Source organism: Myxine glutinosa, chromosome 4 (genome assembly GCF_964187855.1).
Source record: "Myxine glutinosa chromosome 4, kmMyxGlut1.1, whole genome shotgun sequence".
NCBI classification, from domain to species: Eukaryota; Metazoa; Chordata; class Myxini; order Myxiniformes; family Myxinidae; genus Myxine; species Myxine glutinosa.
Window position 1 is genome coordinate 69896641 of NC_136264.1, and position 12535 is coordinate 69909175.

General features: G+C 42.9%; 1 protein-coding gene across 1 annotated transcript in view; it reads left to right on the forward strand.

Moving 5' to 3' along the window:
• ING1 (inhibitor of growth family member 1) overlaps window positions 1-12468 on the forward strand; it is a 16880-nt gene extending 4412 nt beyond the window's left edge. The window contains exons 2-4 of the mRNA XM_078775866.1: window positions 1171-1541; window positions 1778-2036; window positions 9797-12468. Coding sequence (XP_078631992.1) covers window positions 1171-1541; window positions 1778-2036; window positions 9797-10158 — 992 coding nt within the window. The 3' untranslated portion in view covers window positions 10159-12468. The remainder of the gene's footprint in view (window positions 1-1170; window positions 1542-1777; window positions 2037-9796) is intronic.
• Window positions 12469-12535: the final 67 nt, after the last annotated feature.

The following is a 12535-nucleotide window of genomic DNA, read 5'->3' on the forward strand; positions in this document are numbered from 1 at the left end:
GGTTTGGAGGGGAGGGGGGGCGCAGAGAGTGAGGTTGAGGGAGCAACTGTGAGTGAGGTGGAAGAGAGAAGAGTGAGGGGGAATGAAGGAGAGAGGTGGTAGGGGTGGTGCTGCATTAGAGGCAGGGATAGTTTTGCAAGGAGAGGAGGGTATGGAAGGAGAGGGAAGGGGAGAGAGGTGGAAGAAGAGCAAGATGGGGAGAGATGGAGTGGTCGGGGTATAGAGGATGGAATTGAGGTGTTTTTGGATCTAATTACTTTTCAGTTTTTTTTGTTTGTTTGTTTTTTGTATGCAGAATCGAGGCTCGTGAAAGAGCTAACATTTATCACACAAACAAATCAAACAGACAAACAAAATATATAAAAAGAGGGAGCGGTCGACAAGATGGGGAGAGAAGGAGAAGCACACAAACACAACATTTGAGAGCAGGGACATCGGGAGATGTGTGGGAGGGAGAGGGCTTGGGGGGAGGAGGCGTGGGAAGGGGGTGGGAGAAGTATAAAACACAAGGACACCAAGGACTTCCAGGAAAGAAGTTGGTATTTCAAAAAAGTGTATTTGGGGTGAAATTAGCGGGGGTAGAAAAGATCAAGGTTTTGGATGGGGGAAGATAAGAGATGGTGGTGAACAGCTGTTTTAAAGACCTGGAGGGTGGAGTGGGATTGAAGAGAGTGAGGGAGTTTGTTCCAGAGGTGGGAGAAAAGAGGAATGAAAGAGTGAATGTGAGCAGAGAGTCTTGATTTTGGCAGTTTAACCATAAGAGGGTTGCAGGCAGATCTTGTGCGACCTGTAGGAATATTTGGGGGACACTGCCCAGAGAGAGCTGGGGGGCGGGGTGGGGGGGGCAAGGCCGGAGAGGAGTCGGTAGAAGACGGAAAGACCACCAACCTAGTGATCTATGGCCAGTGGTAAATCAGGTCAAAATATTCCTTCTGTTTTGCTGCCACCTCACATGCCTTCTGTAGCAAGTTTGACATTCATAATCTAGAAGATAAAGGAGATCCACTTTTTTTTTCTCACGACAACGAGCCATGAATATTCCCAGCCATTGCACTTAATTATTTGATAGATTTGGGGTTTAATTTTGAGCTATCATTGTTTGTACTTAATATGTTGAAATGATTGTTTCAGTTTCTTGCTGAACATAATATCTGCTGTTTGTTCTTCAAGGGGCTCTCCATGATTTGGAGGAGGCCGTGTCACGGTGGGATCATGAGAAGGAAGGTGATGCTTCTGGACTCTCGGCGAATCAAATGGAAATGCGTCCTGCAACAACGCCGACTACTTCCCACGCTGGGGTTCGAACCAGTGGGGCTACAATTCCCACAGGTTACCCTGAGAGTTTAGAAACTACAGGAGGAAAAGTATTTTTACCACCAAGAGGCTCTGGCTCAAAAGTTGGTGGGACATTTGGGAGCAGGGGAAAGGCTTTGCCTCATCTCCGTACGGTGCTTGCTCGAGCCCAGGAACTGGCTGACGAAAAGCTGAGGCTCACCACGGGGTTGGCGGAGCTAGCCGAGACTCGCAGCCGCAAGCTGGACGTATGACTTTTGTGTTTTATATTTTAATTTTATTTTCCACATCACACCGTTAATTCTTCTTGTATGAACTGATTTTCTGCAAGAAATGCAATATATACATCATTACTTCGCCACAGCTTCGATACTCATTGCAATATACAATAAACAGAAAAATACCCACAACCTCACAGCTATGATATTTTGCAGCTTTTGGGGGCGGGTTTGATTTTGAATGTTTTTCTGCCCTTTGCTCTCAGGCACAGGCGCGTTCGTGCGAGGGTGGCAGCATTTCTAGTTCTGGATCTATAGCCTGCACTGGAGGGACAGGGGCTCGTGGCGCCGAAAGCCCATCGAGCGAACGCATTGGGAAACGTTCGCGCCGCGGAGCCATCCGGAGTGACGATGGAGCCGGCCTGGAAAATGGAAGGACTATGGCAAATGGTGACTGCCTCGATCGGCTCGGAGACGACGAGAGCAGCGGCCCTCCCAGCAAAAGCAAGAAGGCTCGTGGCACAGGTGAACACTCTTTGGGAGCAATACTTGTGAGCTGTTTAATTAGTTACTTGATTGAAAAGACTCCACTTGTCGTCAAACGTAAGAAAATACAATGTTACGTGCTCTCCAGTGCATGCAGCTGGAGCTTGTGTAAGAGCTCGCATACGGTCGGAGACACTCCTGGGAGGGTAGGCCAGGCTGGGGCTCATCCTCCTTAGAAACTGTAGGCTTCTTGAAGAAGGCACTCAGGGTGGACTGAGAATGGTTCTAATGGTTGATGGACTCAAACCCAAGCTCCAACCAATATCAACCTGATGTTCACACACCTTATCACCTGCATTTTCCATCCATGCTGATGCTTTTCCTTACCCGTTTGGCCACATTATTAGCACTATCACTCCAAGGACTTTGTTTTCAGACATTATGGGTCAAAAATGCTTGCAAAAACACGTGAAAACAAGGCCAAAGTAGTTACCACAGCAAAGTAAATGCGATTCTGCAGGAAGTGTTCAAAACTGGTGGAGTCGTATACTGATTGTCACAGCGTTGGTTGGTTGACGCATGGCCCAAATGCGTGTATGTTCTCTCGCGGAACTTTTGAACCATTTTATAGATTTAAATCAACTTTTTTTTGTTATATAGTAAAAAACAAAATTCCTTTATTTCCCAAACTTCATAAGATTTTGTCTGAGTCTCCGTGCGACTTCTTCATTGGCTCCAATTATTCCCAACTTCATGTGGGGTTAGATCATAATCCTTTTGGTCAAAGTCTCTGACCAATCAGGTGATCAGGTCTGACATTTGACAAAAGGAGATTTAGGTGGGAATTTGTAATTGGTTCAGGGTGGTGGCGATAACTCGCCTTTGGAGTCAGTCCGCATAAACTAACATGAAGACTAGAGAACTGTCTATGAAAGAAAAGCAAACAGTTTTGAAGCTGAAATAAACAAATAATTCAATTGGAACCATAGCACAAAAATTTGGCATAGCAAATGCAACAATTTGGAATATATTGAAAAAGAAAGAAACCACTGGTGTTCTTAGCATTGCTGCCTCTGGAACTGGCTCACTCATATTATTGATGATGTAACTAATGATGGCAGCAGCAGAATAATTTTTTGAAGTGTACAGAAATATTTTGTCTGCCTTTCTACAAGAAAATGCCTCCAAACACATTGAGCAGCACTTCACAATGCAGCAAGACAATGACCCAAAACACACTGCCTACACAACGGAGTAGTTCATTAGGTAAAAAAGTAGAAGGTTTTAGACTGGCCAAGTCAATCTCCAGATTAAAATCCAATGGAGCATTCATTTAACTTGCTGAAGAGGAGGCTAAAGTCAGAGACCCCCTGATACAAACAACAACTGAAAATGGCTGCAGTAAAGGTTTGGTAAAGCATCTCAAAGGAAGATACCAAGAGTTTGGTGATGTCAGTGGGTCACAGGCTCAATACAGTTATTGCATGCAAGGGATATGCAACCAAATACGAACTATCTTACTACTTTAAGTTAGTGTTCCAATACTTATGGTACTCTTGCCTCGTATTCATATTATGATCTCAAATCCAAATTTCTTGAGTATATAGCCGCTCGTCAAAACTCTGCCGCTCGTCTTGTCTGTAAGGCGAAGAAGTCTGACCATGTTACTCCGCTTCTTGAATCTTTACACTGGCTGCCTGTCTCTGCTCGTGTGCAATACAAAATTTGCACACTATGTTATAAATCATTGTGTGGAACGGGACCTCACTATCTCTCCGATTTGCTCACTCTCTATGAACCTCGGCGACGGCTTCATTCAAGCGACGACTCTATGACCTTAGAGCCGCCACGCACCAGCACCAAGTCGTTTGGCGAGAAATCCTTTTCCTTTGCTGCACCTCTGCTCTGGAATGACTTGCCTTCCTCTGTTCGACATGTTGACTCTCTTCCTGCCTTTAAAACCTCCCTCAAAACCTATCTGTTTCACAAGTCTTTTAAAGTCTAAGTCCTGTTTTCCCTTTGGTTTGAGGTGGGACAGAGATCGAGAGTATGTCTGTGTACATGTGCGTGGGAGGGAGGGGAGGAGGAGGGGGAGTACACATCTGTGGGTTTTGAATGGGGAGGGAGAGGAATAGGGCAAGAGTGAAGGTGTGTCTGTGTGTGTGTATGTTTGTGTATGTGTGTGCGGTGTGTGCGCGTTCGCATGATAATGTAAAGCGCCATGAGGGTTCTGGAAAATCCCGTGAATTGTGAAACCATGAATAGCAGGGCATTCTTTCCATAGGGGGGGTGGAGGGTATCTTCCCGAGTCGCGAACATCCGTGAATGCAGAGGACCAAACCGCTAATGACGAGGCAAAATCCGTGAATGGTGAGGCAAATCCCGAGAATGTCGACGATAATCTGTGATGGTCGATGAAAGTCATGGAAATGGCGAGGCAAATGTCGATGAAAATCAGTGTATTATTCATGCATGCCGTAGATGTTTTTTTTGCGTATGTACGTATGTCCAGCTGCTTTATGCATGGCTGGTGAAAGATGTGTTTTATAAATTTACCAAGCTAGCGGCTCATAATTTATTTATTTTTGCACCCCTGAAAAACCGTGATTTGGCGGAACATGGCCGCGAATAGAAAAAAAACCCTCGAATTTGTGACACTTTTCCGCGAATAGAGAAACGTACTCACCACGAATTATCACCCGCGAATACTCTGAACCTGAGAATAGTGTGTGTGTGTGTGTGTGTGTGTGTGTGTGTGTGTGTGTGTGTGTGTGTGTGTGTGTGTGTGTGTGTGTGTGTGCGTGCGTGCGTGCGTGCGTGCGTGCGTGTGTGTGTGTTTTTTTGTATACTGAATCGAGGCTCGTGAAAGAGCTAACATTTACTTCACAAACAAATCAACCAGACAAACAAAACACACAAAAAGAGGGAGCGGAAAACAAGATGGGGAGAGAAGGGGAAGCACACAAACACAACATTTGAGAGCAGGGAGATGTGTGGAAGGGAGAGGGCTTGGGGGGAGGAGGCGTGGGAAGGGGGGGGGGTGGAGGGAGAAGTATAAAACACAAGGACACCAAGGACTTCCAGGACAGAAGTTGGTATTTCAAAAAAGTGGAATTGGGGTGAAATTAGCGGGGGTAGAAAAGATCAAGGTTTTGGATGGGGGAAGATAAGAGATGGTGGTGAACAGCAGTTTTAAAGACCTGGAGGGTGGAGTGGGATTGAAGAGAGTGAGGGAGTTTGTTCCAGAGGCTCTAGAAGAGAGGAATGAAGGAGTAAAGGTGAGCAGAGAGTCTTGATTTTGGCAGTTTGACCATAAGAGGGTTGCAGGCAGATCTTGTGCGACCTGTAGGAATATTTGCGGGACAGAGCCCAGAGAGAGCTGGGGGGGCAAGGCCAGAGAGGAGTCGGTAGAAGATGGAAAGACCACCAACCTGCCTGCGGTGAGTGAGTGAGAGGCCCTTGGAGTTAGCTTCATCGCGGGAGATTCCAATGATTCTGAATGCTTTGGTTTCAACAGCGTGAAGACGAGCTAGGTGTGAGGCAGGAGCACCAGCCCAGAGGGGAGAGCAGTATTCCATTGAGCTGCGGATGAAAGCCTTGTATGTGGTGAGGAGCTCAGGTGTGCCAAGGAAGGACTTTGCACGACGTGTTACTTACAAAGGGACCAAATTATAGAGAAAATAAAAGAATAAACTGGAATAAAGCAATGGAACTTACAATGATGGGACTGAGCGAATGGATGAAAGAACAAATTGATAAACATAAAGTACCAAACACACGAATGGCTTTATGGTTGGAGGAGGTAGAGAAACATGTGAAAAGGAGAGTTGTTGATTTGAAAAGAAAAGTTCGAATCAATAATCCGAAGGCAATTTTAAACAATCCAGAGACACGTGATTGCTTAAGGCAGCTTCAAACACAATATGTTATTGTTCCAATTGACAAAGCAAATAATAATATTGCATTTGTATGTAAAACATTCTACATTCAAACACTTTTGGAAGAATTGGGCTTAGACACGGGAATTTCAAAGACCTACAAAATAAGTAACGAGAACAAAACAGACTTGATACAACACCATACAAATCACTCAACGGTGAGAAGACTGCTAGTTCCGGATAAACACCATAAATTACCATTCATTTACTGGATCCCAAAAATGCACAAACACCCTTGTAAGATGAGGTTCATCATCGCAAGTAGAGAATGTAGTTTGAAACCTTTGTCGGGCAGTATTACAGCGGAAATGAAACTAATCTATAAATGCTTTAAAAACTACCATGAAAAAGTGAAGTTTTATTCTGGTATTAAGAAATTCTGGATCATTGACAATTCCAAACCGGTAATCGACAGTGTCCACAACATTAATAACAAGGGTAAAGCAAAATGTCTTTCAACCTTTGATTTTTCCACATTGTACACAAACATTAACATGACAAGCTGGTAACCGCATTGGACAGAGCAATAGATAAAGCATTTGCAGGAGGTAATAAAGTATACATTAATGTATATCAAAACAGAGCACACTGGTCTGTAAAGGATAATCAATATTCATGTAGTTTTTCAAAAAGTAAACTCAAAGAAAGTGTTCGATTTCTGCTAAACAACAGTTTCTTTACATTTGGCAACAAGATACTCCAGCAGACAGTGGGCATACCCATGGGTTCGGATCCGGCCTCTTTCTTTGCAAATTTGTTTCTGCACATGTACGAGTTTGATTGGGTCCAAAACATGTGCAGGAATAAATTAACAACTGCACGAAGATGCGGAAACATCTTCAGGTTCATTGATGATTTGTTGGCAATTAATGATGGATTTATATTTGAGCAGCTTCATGATGATATATATCCAAAAGAACTTGAATTAAAAAGGAAAACCAAACTTCCACTTCAGTTTCCTTTTTAGAATTACAAATTGACATCCATCTATCTATAATTCCACTAATCTCTGTGTGTATGTATGTTTGTATGTTTGTCTGTGACCGCTGTTTCTCGACAACCACGGGTCCGATATACTTTAAACTTGCCAGGTATATTGCTGGGGACCCGAGGATGTGCCTTTTCAAGGTTTGAAATTAATCGGACAAGTAGTTACCGAGCTATGGCGATTTAGCCGTTCGCCGTTCGCTTTGCCGTTGCGAATGGACCAAACCATTCATGTAAATAGAGGGGGGGGGGGGGGTTCTGTGGTCGTTGCGAATGGACCAAACCATTTCATGTAAATAGAGGGGGGGGTTCTGTGGTCGTTGCGAATGGACCAAACCATTTGATGTAAATAGAGGGGGGGGATTGTCACCGTACTCGCAAGCCGTTCGCTTTGCCTTTGGCTTTGCGAATGGACCAAACCATTCCATGTAAATAGAGGGGGGGGATATAATTTTAGATATATATATAGTACGGGCATGCCCTAGTAATAATAAATTTCACACCAAATTATTTGATAAACGAGATGCATTTCCATTCCACATTGTCCGAATGCCTTTCTTTGACAGCAACATTCCCAAAAAGCTATTTTATGGTACGGTTGCAGGTGAAATAATTAGGACTGTGAGAGCAACCACACACAACTCTGAACTGATCAATAAATTACAACAACTAGTCAGACGTATGCTAGCACAGGGAGCTGCTGTTGATAGATTAAAACAAGTTTTCTTTAAAATCACAAAACGATACCAAATCGAATCAGTGAAATACAATACGACTAGTAAAAATATTATTCATGAGATCTTTATGTAAATACAGTACAATATATTAATTAAATATACTACAAATCAATGTTGCTAAGAATCAGTGGTTGCTAGGATACGGCAGCATGCCAAAAACCGTTATATATGACAAGTTTGAACATTCTAAGTGTACAATATAATATTATATTACAGTACAATATAATCCAAGTACAGTACAATATAATGTTATTCATGAGATCTTTATTCATGAGATCATGAACCCTGGTGTTGGGCTAGCGGCTAGGGTGCTGGCTTAGGATCCCAGGATCCTGGGTTCGAATCCCGGTCGATCGCTGAATTAACGCCAGTGGGGTTGACTCAGCCTATCATCCTTCCGAAATCGGCTAATTGAGTACCAGTTCACTGGTAATTCCCTGTTTGTCGCTAAAGGCGGCAAAAAGGGTTGGCGTCAGGAAGGGCATCCGGCCGTAAAACATTGCTTCAAAAAGGGGACCAAAAAACAACAACAACCACGGTTCCCGAAAAAGGCCAACCCCCGCTTGCGGGGAAAAATGGCCTCTAAAGGTGGTTTATGAGATCTTTATGTAAATACAGTACAATATAATAATTAAATGTACTACAAATTAATGTTGCTAGGAATCAGTGGTTGCTAGGATACGGCAGCATGCCAAAAACCGTTATAAATGACAGTTTGACCATTCGAAATAGAGCTTGATCGAGAGGTAGGTGGTGTGGTCATGCTGTTTGGTCGATTGATGTGTTGAAGGGTAAGATGTGAATGATTTAATGACATTATCATATTATAGAATGTGTAAGGATGGGGTGCTGTAAAGGATAATCAATATTCATGTAGTTTTTCAAAAAGTAAACTCAAAGAAAGTGTTCGATTTCTGCTAAACAACAGTTTCTTTACATTTGGCAACAAGATACTCCAGCAGACAGTGGGCATACCCATGGGTTCGGATCCGGCCTCTTTCTTTGCAAATTTGTTTCTGCACATGTACGAGTTTGATTGGGTCCAAAACATGTGCAGGAATAAATTAACAACTGCACGAAGATGCGGAAACATCTTCAGGTTCATTGATGATTTGTTGGCAATTAATGATGGATTTATATTTGAGCAGCTTCATGATGATATATATCCAAAAGAACTTGAATTAAAAAGGAAAACCAAACTTCCACTTCAGTTTCCTTTTTAGAATTACAAATTGACATCCATAATAATAAATTTCACACCAAATTATTTGATAAACGAGATGCATTTCCATTCCACATTGTCCGAATGCCTTTCTTTGACAGCAACATTCCCAAAAAGCTATTTTATGGTACGGTTGCAGGTGAAATAATTAGGACTGTGAGCCTCTCACAGTGGTGACTGCCTGGACGCAACTGAGGTTGTGGATCCACTGATTTACCATCAATTGATGTGGATCCATGATCGAGGTTGTGGATCTGCCGTTAGGAGAGGTCCTGGGCTGAAAGGATCAAAACCTCGAGGAAGAACGGTTCCCAGCTGAGGATCCATGCAGTCGGGAAACTAGTCAGTTGCTTACGGGTTAAGGTTCTTGCTTTAGGTGGGGAAACTATGTTTGAGGTTTACAATTTACATAAAGTTGAATATGGGATGTTGTAAAATTAACATCATTTACAGCAATCCTTTAAATTATTTAAGTTTAGGAACAACCGATACTGTACAATTAATTAAGTGTGTGTGTGTGTGTGTGTGTGTGTGTGTGTGTGTGTGTGTGTGTGTGTGTGTGTGTGTGTGTGTGTGTGTGTGTGTGTGTGTGTGTGTGTGTGTGTGTGTGTGTGATAGAATTGTAAGGAACAGAAATGAAAAAACGAGATGTGTGTGTGTGTGTGCGTGCGTGTGTACATACAAATAGAATATGTGAAGTGGCTGTTTACTGGCTGTTGATATTTGAGCAGGTGAATGCATAAATATGTGATTTGTTCCATGTCCTTTAGCACATTATCTTTTTTTAAATTTAACTATCCTTGTATGGAAAAATGACTGTGCAAGGTGCATGCCTGCATAAAAATGGGATCCAGCATATTATGCTTTGGTTTACATGTTCTTGTTTTCCTCTCTTAACCTCTGGCTCAATTGTAGTATCAAGCGGCACAACATCTGGGAAGAAGAAGAAGAAGCGGGCTGGCAGAGCTGGAGGCAAAGGCAGTGGTGACTTGGGAATGGCCATGCCAGCGGGTGCTTCTCCACCTCCAGGCTTGGACCTATCGATGGTCGATCCTGATGAACCCACGTACTGTCTATGCAATCAAGTATCCTACGGTGACATGATCGGCTGTGACAATGTTGCCTGTGCCATCGAGTGGTTCCACTTTGGTTGTGTGGGCCTTAGCCATAAGCCAAAAGGAAAATGGTACTGTCCACATTGTCGGGGGCACAACGAGCGCACAATGGACCGCGCACTCCTGGAGAGGGCTCGGAAAGAGAGGGGCTGTGCCAGGTAGTTGGAAAATTAAATGACGGGATGAGAGTTGGATTTGGCATCGCAACCCACCAAACAACTGATCCATACCATTTTGGTTTTGGCACTGTTAGCTTGATGATAACTTTGGCTCATCAAGGATCGGGTGGCCTGCAGGACAGAAGAGGTAACCCATTTACATTTGAACTGTCGGCGATCGTTTCAACTCGGATTGGACGATGAAAGTTTGGACATTGTGTGGTTCCAGAGCAGGCTTTTGGCACTCTTACAATTTGAATACTTCTAGAAAGTCACGACAGTAATTACATGTAAATTCGAGTGAAATTTGGTTACCTCTTATCATTTTCTTGCCATTTTACAAAGATGTTGTATCTGCCAGGAAAGTCAGCCGTGCTATTTTTTTTCGGTTCGAAGGCAATGCGGTTCGAAATCCGCTAACGTGGAGCAAGGTGGTATCTCAGGAACCGTTTTGCCATGGGAACCTGAAAATGAGCATGCCTTCTTTTCTCTGTGGATTTTCCACACCAAATATCAAGATAATCGGAAGAGGTCAGTGGAAAAAAACATTGCAAGATATTTGATAAAATCGATATGGAATGGCCTACTGGCATTGCTGGCGATAACCCCATTTTGTAGTTTAGATGGTCTTTCCAGTTTGAAGTGCCTATTGGGAATCTTGTTGCATTCGGGAGCAGGTCTCGTGACACGCGTTCAACGAAAGTGGTGGCTTTAACCATCCTCAAGTTGTGCTGCTGCTGTCAACTCACGGTCCATTTACATCAGCTGGCTGACCTGCTTTGTGTGTGGTTGCATTTGATGTAGTTTGATACCTGGCCAAACAACAGCTTTGGTTACATCCTATCCAGGCGGTGTTTCATGCACATTATTTGCAAAAGACCACAAGTCGCTGCATACAATGTATCAAAACCTTGCGTCTTCACATGTTGATCGGAGATTGCCCTGGTTCTTAATGAGTGCCAAAGAAACTTCGGCACTTAGGGAGGAAGAAAAAACGAAAAGTGAGAATTGTACGCACGGTTCCGTCTTGTTTCAAATTGTGTCCAATAACATCTTGGGTATCCATAAAATTGCTCAAAAGCTTTACAGACAAATGCCCCATCACACTTCTATAGCCCGGAACGCTCCTCGTTTAGGCCTGGATTGATCGGCAAGTGAATTGATCGAGAACCGTCAGCATCGCAGACGTAGTAGCATCGTTCTCGTTCCTTTACAAAGACGCTTGACTTGTCGCAATGTGTCGGAAGTGTTCAAATCTATGGGTTTAAAGCTCATTTGAGTTTCTCTGACACTTTATGACCCTCTCATTTTTCACGAATGATTTTTCTAGGAGCAGAGCATTTTCTATCCCTGGGATCGATAGCAGCCATACTTATTGTGTATGTGAAAGGGTGTTCTTTTTGACAACCTCTCCCTCTGCCCTCCACCCCCTGCCCCCCCGCCCCCCCACTTCATCTGTACCCCTTTCTTTTAAAAAAAAAGTCATTCCCTCCCCATATAAGTCGTCGTATGATGATGGCCCCTACCTAGTTCTCATCCTATTTTCAGAACCTCTCAAAAACACTACTTTTAACCACTGTACTCAAACGAAAGGTCTTTTCTGCCTGTTCCTCAGTTTGATCAGTTCAATTCCAAAGCTTTTCTTTTTTTTCTTCATAAATCTATTGATCTCTGAGGGAACGTCTTCGGTTGAAAATTATTTAAAAGGTGCAGTGAAAGCATTGCATTTTGGGAAACTAATATAAAAACCAACCCCACTTGTTTAAGGTATATGAGTGGATACATGCGTATACTGTAGGTTTGAACGAACATCCAAAAAAATGCTTAAATTCATTTCCCTAAACGCAGGAGAAACGATGAGGATTTCGCTCGTGCTCGAGGTTCGCGTCTTTCCATGCTTTAGTTGGACTGGTTATACACGTCCTAATGGTGGTGATGCCACTAAATCCATTATAAAAACTAAACCAGCTCTCGTCGAAACCGTGTACACGTGAAATTGCAACAGTTGTCTACCAAGCTTGGTTCTTGTACATTTTTGTATCATGAAGCCGTTTATTATTTTTTGCCTTCGTGCGTGTTGCTGTACATATGTGCAAACCCTTTGTCGCTTTAGTATCGCCTTTTGTGTTATAGTTTATAGCATTTTATATCCGAGTATTTAAGTGTTTTTTTTAAAGGCTGTATCATATACCTTTTCTAACAGTTTTGGAATATTAGCTTTTTGAAAACTATGGAAGTGTGACGTTGACTATTTCAACTTTGTAAATTCAAAGTTTATGGAAGTCTTTAAATAGTATTAAAGTGTATAAATGAATTTGCTGTTTATTTCTTCTTTTCATTTGCATAAAAATGCACCGTCACCAGATGCGTTGTGGCAATTC